At 39.3% G+C, this 22804-nt stretch overlaps 1 protein-coding gene across 7 annotated transcripts in view; it reads right to left on the minus strand.

Annotated features, from left to right (window-relative positions):
- The window catches only part of PDE7B (phosphodiesterase 7B), a 328126-nt gene that overhangs the window by 42885 nt on the left and 262437 nt on the right, over positions 1–22804 (minus strand). For all 7 annotated transcript variants that reach the window (XR_003005097.1, XR_003005098.1, XM_024759097.1 and 4 more), the window contains one exon: positions 1481–1632. Coding sequence is in view for 5 of the 7 variants with exons in the window: in XM_024759097.1 (XP_024614865.1) it covers positions 1481–1632 (152 nt within the window). In the remaining 2 variants the exon portion in view is untranslated. The remainder of the gene's footprint in view (positions 1–1480; positions 1633–22804) is intronic.

A 22804-nucleotide genomic window follows, 5' to 3' on the forward strand; every position in this document is an offset into this window, starting at 1 on the left:
GACGAAATGTGAAATTAACCCCTGTAACAGACAGGAAACTGAAGTGTGGGCAATTGAAAATACTGGGTACTTTAAAGACCTACTGTTCAATGTAGACTTACTGTGCTATTTTTCTTTTTAGTAATGCCCCCTGATTGGAATTAGATGGTGTTAACTCTCGGACACAAAGTTGCAGTTGCTGATTCTATCCTCACTGTAGCTCCTGCGACTGCTTTCCTCTCCTCTCACAGGCCCTGCTTCCCGTAAGGACCAGCTCACTCTCCTCTACCTGCCCTTGAATGGCCTCCCTGTGTCTTTTGATAAAATCCAACGGCCTCATCATGGCACACAAAGGCCTTCAGAGCAGCATCAGAAAAATGAAGGGATAGTAGGGTTTTGGTGAAGTCTAGTTTGAGTGAGTTTTTATCCAAAAGTCACACAATTCTAAAGGCGGAGCCCAAATTTGATCTCTGATATCCTGACCTCCTGGTCTGTTGTTCTTTCTACATCTCACCGTTGTCTTTCTTGAGAGGTCCCCACAGAGAGTGCTCTGTCATGGATGCTCCAGCACTGGGAGCTTAGCCTTGCTTTCTCCTCCTCTCACCAAATGAAACAACCAACCAACCAACCGTTCACTCAATCTCAGACCTTGGGCTGTTAGGAGGAGTGATATTTGCTTCCTTTTTGTAGACCTAATGTGGGGAATTAGTTCTTCTAACATTACTTGCTGCTTATTTCTTAATAGTATATACCGTTAGAATGTATTTCTTAATTGCATATAGACAGCGTAATATTCCTTATCATAGGAACTATAAGATATTACCTTTGACTTCTGTTTAAACTGAGGTGGTTTATTCCTGAAATTTAAATTCCTTTGGGAGTTTGGGCTAGCGATAACCTCTGAACTTTTTTTAGATTGTCACACATTAGATTTCTACCCTCCGTTGGATCAATGCTTTGCAAAAATAGTTGTCAAATTAGTAAAATTTTTTTGAATAAATGAAAAATTATAAAAAGGACAGTGCACTGTGTTGATAGCCTAAAGTGGAATTAAGAGCTGGCAATTACTGGGTTAATCTCAGGGTAGCTGTTATGGTGAGATAATTCAACGGGTTAAAAAATGTATTCCTTCACTGGTAATCGGCCAGTCCAAAACTTCGTTTTATTTAGTGTTGTGCAAATGTGTTTTGCACATTTATAAAAATCAAAATAGCTAGCATGTGCTAGGCATGAGTATATTAAGCATGCAAACATGCTTTACCTTGTTTAATCCTTGTACCACCCCTATGAGGTGAGCGTTTCTATTACTTCACTTTATACTTAAGGAAAAAGTCCAGATGTGTTGAATAACTGTCCAGAGGCACGGAGCTCTTCAGTGACAGAAGTAAAGACTCAAACCTAGGTGCTATTGGGGGGTAGGGGTGGGAGGGATGGGGAGTAGAGGGGGGCATGCTCTCAGCCACTGGCCTGGTATGAGGCGACAGAGGGGTAACTAGCTCACCCTTGCTTGTCCAAGGTAGTCTTCATCCAGCAGGTGGAGCGGGGCTTGTGGTATAATTCCACGGAGCAGCCTTGATGCATGGAAGTATCTTTGAAAGCTTAACAGTCTTTTCACCTTTTTCTTGGTGCCAATTTCCCCTGAGTGTGTTGTATCTGTGGAAAGTAATCAAATCCAGAAGTTATATATTTAAAAAGCCCCATTTTTCTCCACTATGTAAAACTACAATGTACTATATAAAGGAGAGAAATCCAAGAGATGCTCTCACAGTGCTTTCTTAATACAGACCATTTAACTCTGCATTTGTAATTTTTCTAGAAAAAATGATATTTCGGATATGTTACATTCATTAAAATGAGATATTTCTGACTAATTTTGGAAGACATGAAATACATGAATTAAAAACTTCATTTTCTTGTTAATGATGCTGGTAAACTTAGTGAGTGAATTCACATACTTCTGCATGCATTTAGGGAACAGTTATGCTTTTTTTCTGCTATACTGGAGCTGAGGTTCCAAAATTTAGAACACGTTCTCATCCTATCCTCTCTCTAGTCTGATGAAATCCTTCACCTGAATTAGAAGAGTTGAGAATACAGTAGCTAAGACATGAGGAGATGTTTCCTAATGTCCCAGGAACATCAGCGGTAAAGGAATTAAAAATCTCAGCCCAAGAGTGACCTAGATTGCCATGACATGAAGCAGAGTGGGTGTTTATTTCTTGATGGAGTATATTCTCTTTTACTGGTGGCCATAAAAATCTGATCCTGTCAGTACAGATATTTTAATACTCCTGTCACATGTGCCTTTTAAAACTTGACTGTTGATTGTCCAGAAATACCCCAAGCACATTATTTGAATGTCTGTCAAGGTATGTCTCATCTCAGCTGAAATTCTATGAATCATTCAGCCACATAAGTGACGTCTGCTGCCAATTTTAGATCTGGAGTCAACCGAACAGTCCTAGTAGGAAAACGTACAGTTCATATACAAAGAAATTTGGGGTTCTCTCGTGCCTCCTCCCATGTCCCCTTTTCCCTTATAGAACTCAAAATCACAGTGGATATTAGAAGCCCAGGAATCAATGGGCAAGGGTCTCCTTAGCAATGTGGCACTCCCCAAGGGCAGGGAATGACCAAACTCAGTTCGTTACTTGGATTAATTATGCACGCAAGGACTTAATTCAGGGCAGACAACACCTACTACTTTCTGAAAATGCCACCTGATTAAAATTCTTTTTATTTTAAAATGGTTCTAGATTTCATGTGTGGGGAGATGTAAACAAAAACATAAGGAGATAAGAGGCGTAAACTGAAGTTGGGTGCTTAGGCTCACATCAATATTAAAAATGGCATATATAGACTCAATTCTACTGATGGATTCTCACTCATTTCTATTTGTTTATCAAGTTAAGGTACAGGATAAAGTGGTTCATTCATTAAAAAAATGTTTTGAGGGGGGACTTCCCTGGTGGTGCAGTGGTTAAGAATCTGCCTGCCAATGCAGGGGACACGGGTTTGATCTCTGGTCCAGGAAGATCCCACAGGCCACAGAGCAACTAAGCCCGTGCGCCACAACTACTGAGCCTGTGTTCTAGAGCCCCTGAGCCACAACTACTGAAGCCCGCGTGCCTAGAGCCCATGCTCCGCAACAAGAGAAGCCACCACAATGAGAAGCCCGTGCATGACAACGAAGACTAGCCCCTGCTCGCTGCAAGGAGAGAAAGCCCGTGCACAGAAAGGAAGACCCAATGCAGCCAAAAAAAAAAATGTTTGAGGGAATTCCCTGATGGTCCAGTGGTTAGGACTCGGCACTTTCACTGCTGGGGCCCAGGTTTAAACCCTTGTCGGGGAACTAAGATCCTGCAAGCCGCATGCCATGGCCAAAAAAAAAAAAAAAAAAAAAGTTTTGAGTGCTACTAAGGAACAGGCACTGTTCTGATGCTTGGTGAGATCCCTCAGTTCTAGATCCTCCAGTGAGCAAAACAAAGATCCCTGTCCTCAAGAAGCTTGCATTCTAACATAGAGAGATAGACAATAAACAATAAACAACAAAAAAGAAGTAATGTATAAAAACGTATTAGAAGCTGGTATGTGCAAAGGGTGAAGGAAGAAACGCAGGGAATGAGGGATCCAGGGTTCTGTGTTAGGGTAGTCAGGGTTGGCCTCATTAGAGGCTACGATTTGATCAAAATTGAAGGAGATGAAGGAGCTGGCCGAGCAGATATCTGGGGAAATGCCTTCCTTACAGAGGGACCAGCTCGAATACCCCTAGAGTGGGAACGTGCTTGGTTGGCTGGCACGTGGGGTGAACAGCAGTTCAGTGTGGATGGCGAGGAAAGGAAAAGGAAGGAGGAAGAGATGTGGTCATAGAGCAAAGTGGGTGTGTGTGAGAGGATTATGCCCTGAAAGCTATTGTGATGGCTTGGGCTCTACTGTCAGTGAAATGTGAAACCACCACAAAGTTTTGAGAGGAAGAGTAATATGGAAACACTTAACATTTAAAAAGGGTCACTGTGGGGTTTCTGTGTTGAGAAGAGATTGTAGCAGCAAGCTTTGACGCAGTGAGATCTGTTATGAAGCTATTGGAATAATCCAGGCAAGAAACGACGGCTGGTTAGATCATGGGGGGAACAGTGGAGAGTAGAAGTGGAGGGATTCTGAATATACTTTGAGTGCCTTCAAGTTTTTGGCCTAAATAACTGGGGGAATGGAGCTACCATCACCTGAGATGGGGAAGGCTACGGGTGGAGCAGGTGTGGGGTGGATTTCAGTTTTGTACATGTTGCATTTGGATGTCAATTGGAGATTCAGTTGAAGATGTCAAGTAGAAATAAGTGGATATAAAAATCCAGGGCTTGGGGGAGAAGACTGGGTTTGAGATACAAATTTGGGAGTTGTCAGATGAGATTAACCTAGGGAAGGAGTGTAACTACAGATGAGAAAAGCATCAGAATCTGAGTTCTGGAGTACTTCAACTTAAAAGGGTGTGGAGAAGAGTAGAGAGAACCAAAGGAGATTGAGAAGAAGTTATCCTGCGGGGATGGATGAAAACCAAGAGTATCATTTCCTGGAGGCCTAGTGAAGACAATATTGCAAGGAGGCAATATTTGATCCTCAGTTTCAAATGCTCCTAATAGAGCAAGTATAATGAAGACTGAGAATTGACCATGGGTGTATACATCTGTCAAAATTCATTGAACTATGCCCTTAAAAGAGCACGTTTCACTGTATGTTTAGAAGCAACGACACCCAGTAGCTACAGGCACATCTAGCACTCAAATTTTGTTATTTAAATACAAGTTATCGCTAAAATGAACCAGATAACCTTGGAGAAATGGCCAAGTCTAGGACTCGGGCAGGCAGAATCAAGATGAACTGTAACTTCTTGTAATGCCAGAAAATAAGGGAGAGCTCAAAAAATGGTGGGCTCATAGAAAAATGACAGAGGAGACAATGTGAAGGGGGTCCCTCTGAACAAATATGGGAAAAGCTGAAACAACATGGATAATAGAAGAGTGGATTATAAACCATCGGCTGAAAGAAGACTCCAGCAGTCCATACTGTTAGTAAGCAAGCGAGTAAATAAATAAGGGAAAGCTCTTCCTTGCAGTGAGTGCTGACCAATAAGGTAGAAGAAACAATAAGAGTTAGTTACCACTTTGCAACCTTTATAGTAATAACTGATTCAGGCCAAGATCATTAATGGACAATAAAATTGTTAAGTGAAAGCTTAAAAAGCAACAGGATAATTACATAGCATCAAAGTATCTCTTCACAGATAACTTATTAACCGGAAAAGAAAAAATGGACAAATATAGAGGCGGCACCATCTTCACTAACTATTCAAAGTTAACATCACCGGTCATAGGAAAATCTGGCATCTTACTCTTCCTGATGTAATTCACTGAGGACACAACATCACCTGTTCAGTGTTCCTGCCCCAAATGCACATCCCATCCCCCAAAAGAGAAAACATTAGAAAAACCCAAGCTGAAGCATACTCTGTAAGTAAACAATCGGCCTGTACTCTTAAAAAAAAGTCAATGTCATAAAAGGCAAAGAGAACCTCAGGTATTGTTTCATAATAATGGATACCGGATATAGTGCGCTAAATGCAATGCACGGCTCCAAACTGGATCCTGGATCAGAAAAAAATTTCCATAAATGACATTATTAGGACAATTTGTAAAATTTGGATATGGACTTGTGTATGAGATAATAATATCCTATCTATAAATGTCTTGAATTGGATAGCTGAACTGTGGTTACATGAAAGAATCCCTTGTTCTTAGAAAATACATGCTGAAATATTTAGGGATAAAGGGGCATGCTGTGTACAACAAACTCTCAAGTGGTTACGAAGAAAGTAGCAGCAAGGCAAATTGGGCAAAATACAATAATTGGTGCATCTGGGTAAAGGGTATATGAATGTTCTTCGCTCCGTCTTTGCAAATTTTCTATAAATCTGAAGTTATTTTGTAATAAAGAGTCTAAGAAGAGAGGGAATGGGAAGGGAGAAATCTGAGGCAATGACATGGAGTATATTCAGCTCTCAAGGAGTTTTGCTACGTAGGGGAGCAAAGAAACTTGGCGATATTTCTGTATAGAACTATATAGAATGAAATCAAGTGTGTCAGTAAAGAAATGAAATTAATTATTCCTGTGTTATGTAAACCTAAAAGGAAATATCCATACAATGATTTATTCCTTTTTTTTTTATAGTCTATGAAAATCGCCCAATTTTAAAATACTAAAAGAGAATCTCCTATGTGGCTGAGAGCATGCTGTGTTTACATAATAGAATGTAAAGCAAGCAACTTAAGACTGGATTATGGAAATATGCCACGAACATAGCAAATTGAAATTATGGATTATTTCTTTGTCAACTTCCATTCAGCTTTGCAGGTGGTATAATATTTTAAGCAGAGTCATAGTTAAGATAATGACACTTGTCATATACAGTAAGTATAGCTGATAGGAAACAATGGTTTTTAGCCACTAAAATTATCATTTTGACTCAAATATTGCTAATCTAATGATGCTGTGAGCTGGAGATATCAAGTTGAGAGCCATTTTTTTTCCTTAATCAAAGAGGAAAACAGCAAGATTCTCTCCTTCCCTACTTATTATTTTCACCTTGTCAAATAGATGATAGTCTACCAACATGATAATGTACATCTCTTTCAATCTTTATTTCATTTTTTGATATTTTTTGTCCTAATTTTTATTTTTAAAATATTATGTTAAAAAATGAAATATTTTAATTACTGAATTATTTGGTACCTTCTAAAATTTTGAGCCTGAGATAAGTGCCTCACTTCTCCCAACCTAGTTTTGGCCCTGTCTTGCATCTTTGCAGCAGAAGCTCAGATAATGTAAAATATATTTAATATTGAAATAAATCTATGTATAGATAGATTTATTTATAAAAACTTCTCATACTTAATTTTTTATGGTAGTATGTAGGTTAAAAAAATGTAGCATATAATGTCATTCACCGTGAGAGTTTCAAAGTTTTGGAACCAATTAGCTGTAATGATGTGTATTGTTATTTGTGCAATTTCAAACTTATTGTCTGAGATGAGCAGGTAGATATCTGCCAAGTTACAGTATTCACTGGTGGCCAATATTTTCTAAAATACCAAGGCAAGTCATGACTATGCCATTTAGTCCTGCTATCTGGGTTATTCCTTAATACACAAGAAAATAATTCAGAAGTGATGCTGGGTGACCATTTATAAAAACAATAGGGCTTAATTTTCTTATGTGAGGACGTTCATAAAGCTAAATGAAAAATAAAATCCTCAAGGGTAGCTCTCTAACGAAGAAGAGCATTCCATAATGAAAGAAAAATAAATTCATTTGAAAACAATACTGATAACTAATTTATCAACTGTCATTTAGGGAGCATTTTGTGCTGTGAGATAACGGAAAAGTAGGATATAAACTGAAGGTATAGTTGGGAGAAAAAATCCATATAAAGAACAAATTGTGAATAAATCACCATGCTGTATAATAATCCTAAGTATTACTTTTCGAAGTGCCAAAATGTTTTATACAGTTATTGAATAAGACCTGACACATTTGTTTCCAAAAGGACTTTCAGTGAATAACTAGCATATTTTTGCTTTTATTATTAGGGGTAAGTGATAGGCATTTCTGGAAAGAAATTTAAACGATTAGCTAAGCTAAATTTTGCAGATAGCTCAGTTAAAATCAGCTTGCAAAAATTTAAAGAATCTTAACAGTGTGCGTAATAATAAAATACTGGGTTTATTTAATACTTTTATATAATTAAAAACTTATTATTTGAAGGCATTCACAGCTATCTTAATGGTGTTTTTTGTTTGGATTTTGTTGTTTTATAGGCTATGGGTCTCCATAGTCTCATTTGGAACAGTTATAAAATGGTGCTCCAGAATGTTTCATTGCCTAATCTATATGCACATGGATCCTGATTGTGAAATTCATTTTCTGTTTACTTGTTCTTTTACAGATTTCACAAATTGTGCATATTAACACATTTCTGCACTATTTAGAAACTAATTTTAGGGTTATGAAGTTTATATTGGCACTGCTGATATGGTAAGTTTTAAATTTCACAAGTTGGGGTCGGCTTAAATGCAAAAAATGTTAATAAAAATTATTTTCATTTTGAGTATCTTCTCTATGGCATATTCTCTATACGGGGGGCTGATAAATTTTGGTACTTGGAGAAATCTTAAACCTAGAATAAGTATCTGGGATAAAAAAAGTTATAAGCACACTTATATGATGAGGCTGTTTCTGTCGACTGTATACATAGTTCTCCAGCAATGTCTATATCTACTGTTCCCAGAATTTGAATAGTTAGTAATTGGTGCAGAAGTAGCTCAGGTGATAGTAAGAACAAAAAGCGCTTTTAGGTTGAAATGAGCAGAATTTGCTTCAAGCAAACATGGAGACCCAACTCCACAAGCCTAATATCAATACTTTCAGAGCATTAATTCTACTGAATACTTAAAATAATGTTATTAATAAATGCCCCAGGGCTTCCCTGGTGGCGCAGTGGTTGAGAGTCCGCCTGCCGATGCAGGGGACACGGGTTCGTGCCCCGGTCCGGGAAGGTCCCACATGCCGCGGAGCGGCTAGGCCTGTGAGCCATGGCCGCTGAGCCTGCGCGTCCGGAGCCTGTGCTCCGCAACGGGAGAGACCACAACAGTGAGAGGCCCGCGTACCGCAAAATAAATAAATAAATGCCCTAACCTGATAATTATTGTACTAATAATTATAATACTTATATATTATGTATTATATAATTATATATAATTATTATATCATAATAATTATAATGAAATTCCTTGCTGGGTTAGTGGCTATTCATATGCTTTCTATATTCTTACAGGATTTTAAATATGTCGTACTATAGAGATACTGGTATAAATAACTTATTACTCCTCTAGGTCAGAAACCATCTTATCAAACTCTGTAACCCTTTGTATCTAGTGTATAATCTTGCTCATAATGGAAGCTCCATACAAAATTTGTTTCTTTAATCTGAATCAGTTCTCTTAACTAGTTTATAGAAAAATCATTATTGAATGTCATTTTAAAATAATAAGCCAATTTGTAAAGTGTGATTCTAAAACTTACACTTGTACGTTAGATTTTTTTGGATAAATTTATTTATTTATTTATTTTTGGCTGCATTGGGTCTTCATTGTTGGGTCTTAGTTGCTTAGTTGCTGTGCGCGGATTTTCTCTAGCTGCCGCGAGCGGGGGCAGTGCGCGGGCTTCTAATTGCGGTGGCTTCTCTTGTTGCAGAGCTTGGGCTCTGGGTGCGTGGGCTTCAGTAGTTGTGGCTCGAGGGCTCTAGAGCGCAGGCTCAATAGTTGTGGCGCACGGGTTTAGTTGCTCCGCGGCATGTGGGATCTTCCCTGACCAGGGCTCAAACCCGTGTTCCCTGCATTGGCAGGCAGATTCTCAACCACTGTGACACCAGAGAAGTCCCTGTACCTTAGCTTTTAAAATCATTTTCTCAATCCCCCTAACGGAGTTCCAGGGACCATGTCCTCCTGCTACTGCCATTTCCTGTGAGTGACCTCCACTATAACATTGTGCCCTGTGTGACTGCAAATTTACTCTTATTTACACATCTTACTTTCTTATTAGGCTGTAAGCTCTCAGAGGCCAGATTCCTGCTAGTTTTCTTTGAATTTCCACAACATACTGCAAAATATAGGTGTTAAATATATGATGATGGAATTAAATAACTTTCCTGTGTCTGTGCTCCAGTTTTAAGTTCAAGAATGATGAGTCTTGGAGAAATCAGGTTGAGATTCTAGTTTTAAATACGTAGTTTTAAAAAAAGATGAAAAAAGTTAGTTAGTGTGATTTTAGGGGCCCTGAAGCACAAATAGCAGATTTACAGTATAGCTCTTTCTCTTTTATTGCCAATTCTACTAGTTTAGGATTCAGGATTCCTGCAAAGTTGGAAGGTTAGTGGAGTTATCCAGGATGGCAGTTTTCTTGAAAACATTCATGAGGGTTTTAAGATTGAAACAACCACATGCTAAGATGCAGTTTCCCTGTAGATATAATTTTTAAGTAGACTACTTTAAAAAAAATGAAAAAAAACCTAGTAAAGAGGTCATGTGTAGAAAGCAACATCAGTGGATTGCAAAGGTGTATAGTGTGGACTTCTAGTTTTTTTGACGAGGCGCTGAGTGAGACTAGTGCTCATTTCAACATGTATTAAAGACTTCAGTTTCATGTGCTTCAGTCAAATCCCAGCTTTCACAGATTAGTATCTCTAGACAATAAAGTCTCCATTTCTTCCTAAAATAACCAGATGCTTTAAAATATAGAAATGATATTATGATTTTGATACATGATATATATAGAAAGCCCTAAAGACTCCATCAGAAAACTCTTAGAATAATTGAATTCAGTAAAGTTGCCAGATAAAAAATCAATACACAGAGATCTGTTGCCATTCTGTACGCTAATAACAAACTATCAGAATGAGAAATTAAGGAAACAATCCCATATACAATTGCATTAAAAAGAATAAAATGCCGAGCAATAGATTTAACGAGGGAGGTGAAAAATCTGTATACTAAAAATTGCAAGACGTTAATAAAAAAATTTGGAGACAAATAAATGGAAGGATATTCTGTGCTCATCAACTGGAAGAATTAATAGTGTTACAATTTACATACTACCTAAAGCATCCTACAGATTCAATGCAATTCCTATCAAAATTCTAATGACATCCTTCACAGAAATAGAACAAGCAATCTGAAAACCATAAAAGATCCTGGATAGGAAAAAACAACCTTGAGAAAGAAGAACAAAGCTGGGGGCATCACACTTGCTGATTTCAAACTATTTTACAAAGCTATAGTAATTACACAGTATGGTATTGGCATAAAAACAGACAAATAGATCAATGGAACATAACAGAGAACCTAGAAATAAACCCTTAACATATATGGTCAATTAATTTATGACAAAGGAGCCAAAGTTATACAATGGGGAAAAGATTCTCTTCAATAAATGGTGTTGCCATTTGTGACAGTATGGATGGACCTCGGGGGCATTATGCTAAGTGGAACAAATCAGTCAGAGAAAGACAAAGCCGTATAATCTCCCTTATATGTGGAATCCAAAAAAAAATCAAGCTCATAAATATAAGGAACAGATTGGTGGTTGCCAGAGGTGGTGGGTGGGGGTGAGAGAAATGGGTGAAGGGGGTATTAAATGTTAAAAAGAAAAGAAAAGAAAATACTATGTCTAGCCCGATCTTTCAAAAATCATCAGTGCTCATAAATGACCATATTTGTTTATTTTTCCTGTACATATTGCCAGCAGTCAGAAAATGGTGCATAGAAACTAATAATGACCAAAGATATTATTTGTCCTGTAACATCAAGTGTGGAGACTGTTCTCACGTGGGTCAACATATATTTAAGACAAAGTCAGTACAAGTGACCTTTGAGATCCTGGAGTAATTGGATTGAGATAAAATGTAAATTAAATTCCTTCTGGAGAATTTAATCTGGAGCATTTTCTAAGGTCTTTAATAGAAAAGTAAGAAAATCAGTTGTGATATCAAAAAACAAACAAAAATACACAAAACCGTAACATTAACAATAATAAACACACACACACACAAAAGGAAAGAAACGAAAGGAAAACAAACCCAAACCAAAAGAAAACTCATCATTACCTTAAAATTTAACTTGAAGTTGGAAAATCAATTTGGGTTAAAAGGAGCTAAGTTATTTTAAGTTTTCTAAACTCAGGTCTTGAATAGAGATGTATTAAAGCCGCACGTCATTAGCTCTTCTACGTATGACAAATACTCACGACTTCTTGATGGCTGTCACTAGAAGAAGAGTTTTGCTTCAACACTGCCACAGAGTGGGAAGAGGTGGAGGAAGAGGAGTCTTCTTTAAGGCAAAAGGAGAATTGTTTCTCTAGCTCTACTTTCTAACTTGTTTATTTATTTTATTTTTAAAAATTTTTATTGGGGTATAATTGCTTTACAATGGTGTGTTAGTTTCTGCTTTATAACAAAGTGAATCAGTTGTACATATACATATGTTCCCATATCTCTTACCTCTTGCATCTCCCTCCCTCTCACCCTCCCTGTCTCACCCCTCTAGGTGGTCACAAAGCACTGAGCTGATCTCCCTGTGTTATAATCCTGTGCCATTGATCTATATTTCCCATGTTTATTTTTTAAAACTGCCATTTCTCAAACCAAGCTATGGTGACAGGTTGAGAACAGTGGTTATTTTTGGAAGGTAAATACCTGAAAGGAGACACTAGGGGAGTCTTGGGTGCTGTAGCTTATCCGTGTGCTCGTTGCACTGGTGTGATCGGCTTGTGGAAATTTATCAGGCTGCAGTCTCATGGTATGTGCACTTTTCTGTGTGTGTATTATATTTTCACTTAAAAAGCTTTTTTAATGAACAAAAGTGAAGGGTCAACTGCAGATGTCCAGCCAGGACCAAATCACCCAGCTGGCCCTCAGACTCATAAGCAATAATAAATTGTTGTTTTAAGATTAAAAAAAAATTGCCATTTCTCTTTTATGTTCTTGACAGTGAAGAGAAGACCAATATGGCTGATATGAGTCATAGAATAAACTCCCCCAGTTCACTGTACCCACACCTGCTGCTTCATTTCTAGAAAACGTGCTCAGAAAGTATTCAAGAGGGTCAAAATCCTTGTCCTCCTCAACCATCCAATGCACTGGGTTTTGGCAAAATGTGCTGGTTTTAGTCTATTGTTTTGCCTACCAAAAATTCCATTCCAACCCATGGATTACGAATCTCTAACTTCTGGGGTTCAGGGATAGTTGGAAAACTATTATTTCCTTTTTGTAAGGAGGGAAAAAGTCTTTAAAAATAAGCTCTTAAGATTTCTCTGGGCAATAGAGAGGTTTTTCAAAATCCCAGTTTGAATGAAATTTAAATGAATTAGTAAGCAGATCAAATTTCCTCAGTTTTAAAGGAGAAATATGTGCCAGGCACAATGTGGTTTTATTGAACCCTCTGCTTCTCAGCGTTTGAAATGTTTAGCAAATCCCAAATTTTGAGGGCGATGGTTTGTGGTGAGCAAATTGAGGTGACCAAACTTTCAGTTGATTCTAAGTCTCCAGAGGTTAAAAACTGCCGCATTAACTCCCTAGTTCTCAGCATATATCTAAAGTAAGCGTGTGGTCTTTTATCTGGTGATAAGTGTTTGGATTGTAGTATTTCACTACAGAAATTCCAGATGTGTGTTGTAATGTACGTCTGCTCCTCGCCTTTCACTCTGTCTGCCGGTTCTACACTCCCCGCCCCAGGAGAGTAGACTAACCCTCTGATTGTCTCCAGTTGTCCCCTCCAATCTCTCTCACCTACCACTGACAGATTTATTCCCCAAGCTCAACTCCTACCATGTCAGCAGCCCCCACCCCACTCCAAATTCTTCACTGGCTCCCCAATGTCTACTTAGTTATATTTATAATATTTATTCTGGTATTCATGGTCCTCCACGATGTGATGCCAACTTAGTTTTCCATTTTTGTCTCCCACCAGTCCCCTTGCAGATAGATAGGTCTCTGTTTTTGCTGTTTTTTCCCCTGCCAGGTCCCTCAAACTTCTGTATGATTCCCATACTCCTTCTCAGTTGAATACTATCTCCATCTATTGAAATGCCATCAGCCTTTCGATAGCCCACCTCAAGTAATTCCTTCTCACTTCCCAGTCAGATGCATTCAGATCCTCTGTGAGTCCCCCTAATGCTTTACAGTTGGTATTGGAGTAACCTGCGTTCTTAGCTCTCCTGCTATGTAGCAGCTGCTGCATACACTACTGTGAGCCCTGTCAGGCTAGGCTCATGTCTTGTACAGTATGGTGGCTGGCTTAAAAGGTGTTCATTGGATGAGGGGATGAAGGAATAGGTGATTATTTATTATTAATTTTTAACCATCAAAAAAAATGGAAGTATAGTTGATCTACAATGTTGTGTTAGTTTCAGGTGTACAGCAAAGTGATTTAGTTATACACATATATACATCTATTCTTTTTTCAGAATCTTTTCCATTATAGATTATTACAAGATACTGGATATAGCTCCCTGTGCTATACAGTCGGTACTTGCTGTTTATCTATTTTATATATAGTAGTGTGTATATGTTAATCCCAAACTCCTAATTTATCTGTCCCCTTCCACCCCATCCCTGTTGGTAACCATAAATTTTCTTTCTGTATCTGTGAGTCTATTTCTGTTTTGTAAACAAGTTCATTTGTATCATTTTTTAAGATTCCACATATAAGTGATATCATATGGCATCTGTCTTTCTCTTTCTGACTTACTTCACTTAACATGACAATCTCTAGGTCTATCCATGTTGCTGCAAATGGCATTGTTTCATCCTTTTTTATGGCTGAGTAATATTCCATTGTGCATATCTGTCTATCTCTATATATATCTCACATATTCTTTATGGAATAAGGTGATTACTGGTTGAGATATAAACTTTTTATTTTTCTTTTCTCCTGTGGCACATTATCTTTCTCATGATAGATACCACCACAGAGTTGTTGAATTGAATGAATTGTCCAGAGCAGGGAAGATTCATTCATCTTACACGACAAATAACAGGGTGATCTCCTGTGCAGAAGAACTTGAACTTCTATTTCTTTTCTGAATTTGTTGGGTTTTCTGAAATGATGTTAAGTATATCTTTAGAATAGTGGTAGATTAGCACTAAGTGTATCCATCAGTAGAGGCCTGGATCTCCAAAAGCTTTCAGAAGAGGATCATTTATATTTTATTCTTTGGAAAGGAAGTTCATCTAAGTGAATTCCTTTCTCTTTATGGGTTACGATAGCTGCTTGAATTATAGTTCACTTGAGTGGATCCTCTGATTTAATGGATTGAATCAAGTGGGTATTATATGAAGGTGGAATATAACTCTTTAAATGCAAACATCCACTCTGGTTTAGTAGAGCTTGAGATTTTTACTTGTACATCGAGATTTGTCTCTTATGGCACATGGCTGTCTATGGGTTACAGTGGATCTTAGTTGTAATCACATCGGCAGCTCTTGGTGTAGGACACTGTTAAGGAAACACTCCCACTAAGACTCACACCATTAACAGGCCATGGAAAGCTATAGATTTTCATATTGAGTTAGATCAGAGAGAAGAAGGAATTGTTTTAGATGGTTATTCCAGTGTCCACTTGCATGGGTACCTGAACTGTCCCCAAAGGTATAACTGATATACTTAATCTAGAACAAGCACCCCTGGCCTCCTATTCCAAGCAAAAACAGGGCTTGGGGAAAGGGGGTGATGGGACTAAGAAATATTGAGCACCTACTAGTTAGTTTACATATGTCATCCTACTTAATTTTCAGAAAAGTGGGTATTGTGAAGTTGGTATTACTAGGTATATTCTACAGATGAAGCAATGGACTTGGAAAAGTTTACTAATTTATCCAAAGTTGCACAACTGATAAGTAGCAGAGCAGGGACTGGAACCCTGGTCTATCTGACCTTTCAAGATGCTCTGTTCATTATATTCTGCTCTTTATAGGAAAGGACAAAGGACAGGGGACATGTGGCAGTCCAGCACGGGATCGTAGTTTCCCTGAGGCACAGTGATGCATCAATACTCAAGGAATCTCAGATTTCCTTCCTTTTTTAAAAACATAGTAAAACAAAAGCAAAAGACGGACATTTCAATGTAATTCATAAATACAAGTGTTTTAAAAACAAAGATTTAAACGTTGAAGATCAGAATCGGTATCATTGAACAGGAATGTCAGAGTGAGAAATACTGTAGGGCTAATATTGAAAGACAACCTGTAAAATAACTAGAGAACAACCAGAGAAATAAATTCACAGCAAAACTTGGAAGTGATTCTTTATATGTAACTTCCCTGTTTCTCTCACTAAATGTACAAATGGAATATTGGGAGGTAAATAATAAATCACTTGTGGGTTTTAAAATTGAAAACACATGTATTACTGACACTGACTTAAATGTGATTTGATTATTATGTTATTACACAAAGAAATTCACAGACATTGGTTAGTACCTCAAGCTTTGGAAAAGACAAACATTTTTGTTGTGTACATAGAACAGAGCGGCAGTTTCTGGGGAAGGGAAAGAGTGGGAGGTACTTGGGCAAACAGGCTGCTCAAAATAAAACTGTGACAGGATGCACACAGGCCTCGTGTTTAACCATTTCTGAGCCGGGCCTTAAAGTCTCCTAGGATTTTTACCTGAAGGGCGTCTGCTGACTCCGACGTGGTCTGAGAGTGTAATCTTACACTTGTTTCACATGGCCCGTGGGCTTTCTCTCCTTTTCTCCTGTCTTCTTCCCTCTAGAAGACACATCTACCTTTTATGTGTTTTCTAAATATTTCTGATTACCTCTATAACGTTAAATAATATTCTAACCAGGAATGGTTATTTAATAAATACCTAATATCCTTTGGTAGGTGTCAGTGAATGAAAATGAAGTCCTTTAGGCATGAATTGGCTGTTTTTTTTCTGAGTCTCTCTTGGTGCTTAGATCTAAGCAGTGTGGCAAACACTGGGAAAGCTCCACCCACACATATTCATTGAGCACTTACTCTGTGCAAGCCACTGTGCACTTGAATCCACAGAATTTTCAAGACAGTGTTTCTGCCCTCAACTACTCAGAGGAAGGCGGTGGGATGCCTCGTCATCACCTTCATTACTTTGTTTCTACTTCAGCTGTGGTGGGTAAGGGGTACTTCAATATAAAAATGCCTCGAAATTATCATATAAAGTGGAAAATACGAGCAAGAGAAAGATTATTCGTCTAGTGGGCTCTACGCTCAAGAAAACGATGATTCACTTTGCCCCTTGCCCTGGATGGAGTCAGAAGCCTATCTTTCCACAAGGGATAGAGGCTAGATGGTGCCTGGGATGTACGTAGGGGACGTGGCAGGGTGGAGAGGGTGAGAGGACAGAGCAGGAGAAAAGGAACGAGGAAGGGAGGTCAAAAGAGGAGGGACAGGGCTTCCCTGGTGGCGCAGTGGTTGAGAGTCCGCCGGCCGGTGCGGGGGGGGGGGGGGCGGGGCGCGGGTTCATGCCCCGGTCCGGGAAGATCCCACATGCCGTGGAGCGGCTGGGCCCGTGAGCCGTGGCCGCTGGGCCTGCGCGTCCGGAGCCTGTGCTCCGCGGCGGGAGAGGCCACAGCGGTGAGGGGCCCGCGTAGCGCAAAAAAAAAAAAAAAGAGGAGGGACATACAAGCACCTGTTGGAGGTGGTCTCTGTACTAACGAAAGCCAATCTGAGAAGAAATGTAAGGAATTTGTTGTAGCACCCTCTGAGTCCCACATGGGTTTGCGATTTCCTACCAATGAGGTCATGTTTTTCCTGGCAATGGACTGGGTCTTGCATGTTCTTCCAGATGAGGTGAAGCCTAACTGCAGGGGTAGAGTAGTCAGTAAGAAATATGTTCTTATTCTTAGGACTATAGAGTCCATAGAGCTCTAAAAACAAGCTTATAGCAGCCTGTGTTTTAAAAAAAGTGAATATACGTACAACCTGGTAAAGCTGTAGAAAAACCCACTCAAGTAGGAGCTGTGGAGATGCAAATGGCAAGGAGTGAAAGTGGTGACAAAGAAATGCACGAAGAAGTATATGAAGTGTCTGTGCTGAGGTTTCTCTTGCCTTCCCTATCGTCGCTCATTAGCAGTGGATTGCTCAGAGCAAAGAGTTTAATTATGCGCCTGAAGGAAGGGCAGAGAGGGAGGGAAGGCAGAGACATGACAGCTGTGGAATCAGTTCAGCTAAAGGACTTGTGGAGAGACCCAGAGGAGGACTGTCCGTGATTGTCTCAAAAGCTCATCTCTCCTTTTCCTTCCCTCCCCTTCCTTTCCCTTTCCTTCTTTCTTCCTTCCTTTCCTTCTCCAAACATTAAATAAGGGTTTACTTTGGTCCAGACGCTGGGTGGTGTTGGGGGTGAGGGATGATGATGACATGGCCTCTTCCCTCAGAGAGTTCCCTGTCAAGAGGGGAGCCCACTCCTGTCCCTCCACGGCAGTAATAGTCGAAAACCGGAATCCTGGCTTTGGAGGGTGATATCTCTACTCTCTTGGGACCTCCAACTGCCCTTCTAGCAGGCAGCTAGTGTCGCTGGATAACTAAGCAGTGCCCTCAGGGTGTCTGGGTCTCCAGGAGCGGCTATGACGCCATGATGGTGCTTGTGCCAGCGTTTGTCCCTTCTTCACGTAGGTGAGCCGTGTTAGCACGGTCCTACCGCTCTACTTGGAGTCTCAGCCAGTGGGGCTATCTAGCTAGGCAGAGCCAAGAGACTGTGATAAAAGAGTGTAATTCCAAGGAAAGAGCCTTTGGTCTATAGTGAGCTTACCAGGCTCAAGCCCTGGTTTTCCCATTCATCAGTCTTCTGGGTAAAGAATTGAAATTAATCCACACAGTGCATGCACAATAAAGATTAGCGGAATGGGTAAGGACAGCCCTAGTCAGAATGCATCGATCAGCTGGGAAGAGTCACTTGACCAATCAATGAATACCTTAGCTTGACTTAGTTCACAATTAGATAGGCAACATCAAACAGATAGATTCTGATGGAAGGGGCAGAAGGAACAGTCTCAAGCTTGGGGTTCTATCTCAGAGGGGCAGCCTCTGCTTTGGGGAGAGCTGGAAGTTGGGGTGGAGAGGCTGAGAGAGGAGATAGAGGATGTTGGAAAGTCTTCTCCATCCTTCCCAGTGGTGGCTGGTGTTCTGCACTGGGTTCCCATAGCAACCCCACCTCTATGTTCAGCAAAGCAGTTATTCACGCAAGGCAGAATTGTCATATTTACTTGTTTTCTCAGCCACTAAAATGTTAGTTCCTTGAGGGCAGGAGCTATGCCTTAATGACCTTTTAATCCCCAGCATTTAGCACAATGGAATGAGTTAAGGTGTGAAAGTCGAAGAAAAACTTCATCGATTTGGTAATTTTGCCCAGAGTTCCCAGTTCTCCAACAACAACAACAAAACCCTGAACTAATAATAGCTATCCTCATTCCAAGTTTATAAGCAGAGAAACAGAGTACCGAAAGGTTAAAGAACTCAGTTAAAAAAAACCAAAACAACAAAAACCTAGAACAAGCAGAAGAAGAGGCATCAAGAGTTCCCACCTCTCAGTAACTGATATTGTTTCTTTGTCTCCCACAATAGAATTAATAATTTTAAAAAATCAGGTTCTGCTTCAGCTGAGGTGTTTTAAACTTTCCATTTTCTGCAAATAAAGCTCTGTTAGTTGTTTTCAATGATCAGCTTTCTGATAAGAATTAAGAGGATGGATGTCAAATGTCACTTTGGTAGCTTGTGTTTGATTCAAGTGTACGTGCTAAGCCAGCTTTCCCACTGTATAGAAATCAGTCCCTTTCTCAAAAAGCCAGGGTCTCGCTCTTGGTAAAAAGCAAAATCTGCCCAGCTTCTTCAGTGTCCTAGAGAACATCTCTCTCTGTATGACAAGTCACAGTCTGCCCTCTTGATGACCTGGTTGGGTTGACAGATTTCACACTGTTTAAGAATGAAGAGTGAGGAGTGTGCTCTCTGGAGACTCTCCAGAACGATTCTTCAAAGTGTCAGAAAGATCACAACAGGGCGTAAAGTTCAGAAGTTCAGTTAAGTTTAAGGTCCCTCACCCTGGAAAGTTTTCATTAATTTTTTTTTTCTCCTTCTTGTACATCCCAATGAATGCTGCAGTTGCAAATTTCTCAGCATGACTTGGTCAAAACCCACTCAAAATTATGCCAAGAATCTGCTTTTAAAGCTATGCTGTCAAAATTTGCAGCCCTAGGAGGCTTAGATAATTCAGAAAGTATCCGATTTTCAGTAACCAGATTTCTAGCTATATTGAATTTCAGATTCTTTCAGGAGCCCCAACTCTGAAATATTTTTCGTAAAAGCAACCAAACTCTCTGAAATTTACGTTAAGAGTACTTATTCTTTACCAACTGTAAGCCAACAAACTTTACAGTTAACAAGCTGTAAACAATAAAACTCCTGTAATAATAACAAAATAGAATATTTTTATAGTTGCTTTAGAAGCCATAGAGCTAATGTTTTATATTTAAGATACTTTAGAACCAAATGCTATCACTGATAAATAGAAAGCTCAAAGTGGATTAATGACTACCCATTAGTTAGCAGTGAAGAGCTTAAACAACGAAACCCAGGAGTGCTACTGGATTTATGAGATCAGCGTGGGAGGCACTTGGGAAATGTTGGGGGCATTTTTGGTCACCACAACGACAGAAAGAGCCTGAACGGAATTCAGTGGAAGGGAGCCAGGAACACTGGATGTGCTGAAGGGTGTGGGATAGTTCCACACATCAAAGAGTTGTCCTGTATCTTGTTCCAGCTTTTCAACAGCCACTCAGGTATTCATGTAGGTGAAAAGTCTGTTTATAATTATCTGAACCTGGAACCTACTCCTGTTTCCTTGTTTTACATATAAGCACAAAATATTCTTTTGCAAAGTTTAATATTCCTTTTTCAGGAATGCAACTACTATGCAAATTAAGGGAGGAATGTAATTTTGGCAGGGAGGGGTGGTGGGCAGGACTTTATCAGAAGTTGTTCTCCATCTTGGGAAATCACCAGTGGCAAAACTGCTTATGATGTTGGATTGCGTTACCTACGTAACACCCTTGCACCAGTCTGTAGTAGTAGCTGTCATTCACAGCGATTCTGCATGGAGATGCAGTATTTGACTACATCATTGTGCCTTCTAAGGTGGTTATCCCCAAGGATTTACATATTGAAAACATTATTTAAGTCACACGTTGCCTGTATTGTATTTTTGCTTTCTAATACAGCCAGGACCTTAGATTGATTTTTTTTCGAACTTACGTGAACAAGTAGGTTACAGATTTCGTTTCAAGATAGTATAGGAGGACATTATAAATTATGTGCTATAAAATGGAAGCACTGAGTCTGAGAAGGTTAAAAGCCATTCTGCCATACAAAAACTTAGCTGGTGAAGGTGGTAAAGCAACAGACTTCAGTCTTGTAAGACGGTCCTCATAAGGATGCAGATGTGTCTTGCTCCAAGCAAGAACTAAAGTCAGAGTCTCCCCCAGTTTCATTCATCCACCAGCCATTATTATGGTCTTTACCATATCTACTTACACCGCTGTGTACCTAGTACCTTTCTTTAAATCAAGTGAGTTCATTTTTACTTAAGTGTATCTTGTATTAATTTGGTATCAATAAAAAATAGATTTGATGTGCTAGTTACATTTTCCCTAGTACATTAAAATAAATATGTAACTATTAAAGGAAAAGATCTTCCTGTAACAAGAAGATCTTCTTGTGTATCCTTTGGTATGTACATCACACTTTGGGAAATGGTGCTATAAATGATACATACTAACGAAGGCTATAGGCTTGAAAATACAGCTTAAGGGCAAAGGATGATGCAGTCATATGTTTGTGGGTTTTTTGTGGTGCGCGGGCCTCTCACTGTTGTGGCCTCTCTCATTGCGGAGCACAGGCTCCAGACGCGCAGGCTCAGCGGCCATGGCTCACGGGCCCAGCCGCTCCGCGGCATGTGGGATCCTCCCGGACCGGGGCACGAACCCGTGTCCCCTGCATCGGCAGGCGGACTCCCAACCACTGCGCCACCAGGGAAGCCCCAGTCATATGTTTTAATTTTCTTTATTCCTTACAAAGAACATATGTTCCTTTTGCTAAAATATATCCTATATATTGCATTTCAAGTATTAATGCTGTGTCACAAATACGAATACTTTAGAATGGAATATATGTAATATGGTAGCTGTACCACATAATGTTGCTAGTCTTCACGTAAATACTCTTTACTGAACTCTTATTTGAAAAACTTCTTGTAACAAGGCAAACCTTCAGCCACTGTTGTCAGCATATTATGTACAAATTAACTTTAGTAAAAATAGAATATGCCATCCATAGTAACAAGTCTTTTTGAGTAAACACTTTAAATAATATATTTATTCATTCAACAAATATTTGTCAAGCCCCTACCAGGTGCAAAGCATTGTTCTGGGCACTAGGATACAGCAGTGAACAAGATAAAGTTTCTTTCCTTGTGTAGCTTATATTTTATTGACATAAGATGGGAATAAAAGCAAAATTGATTTTCATTAGTTCCGAGAAGGAAGACTAAGTTTGGCATCAGGGGATGTGCACACATGATACTGTCATTTGGCATTTAATTTTATACAGCAAAGTGATTTTAATGTTCTTTTGTTTAATGTTTAATGTTCTTTTAACAATATACTATTTTGTTGAACTCATACAGTTCAGTACCAAAAAAACAAACAACCCAATCAAAACATGGGCAAAAGATCTAAGTAGACATTTCTCCAAAGAAGACATACAGATGGCCAATAGGCACATGAAAAAATGCTCAACCTCGCTAATTATTAGAGAAATGCAAATCCAAACTACAAGGAAGTATCGCTTTTTGATGATGGTCAGATTGGCCATCAGCAAAAAGTCTACAAACAATAAATGCTGGAGAGGGTGTGGAGAAAAAGGAACCCTCTTGCACTGTTGGTGGGAATGTAAGTTGGCGCAGTCACTATGGAGAACAGTATGGAGGTTCCTTAAAAAACTAAAAATCGAGTTACCATATGATCCTGCAATCCCACTTCTGGTCATATATCCAGAGAAAACGATAATTTGAAAAAATACATGCACCCCAATGTTCACTGCAGCACTATTTACAACAGCCAAGACATAAAAGCAACCTAAATGTCCATCAACAGATGAATGGATAAAGAAGATGTGGTATACACACACACACACAC

Source organism: Neophocaena asiaeorientalis, unplaced genomic scaffold (genome assembly GCF_003031525.2).
Source record: "Neophocaena asiaeorientalis asiaeorientalis breed wild unplaced genomic scaffold, Neophocaena_asiaeorientalis_V1.1 scaffold5, whole genome shotgun sequence".
Lineage (NCBI taxonomy): Eukaryota > Metazoa > Chordata > Mammalia > Artiodactyla > Phocoenidae > Neophocaena > Neophocaena asiaeorientalis.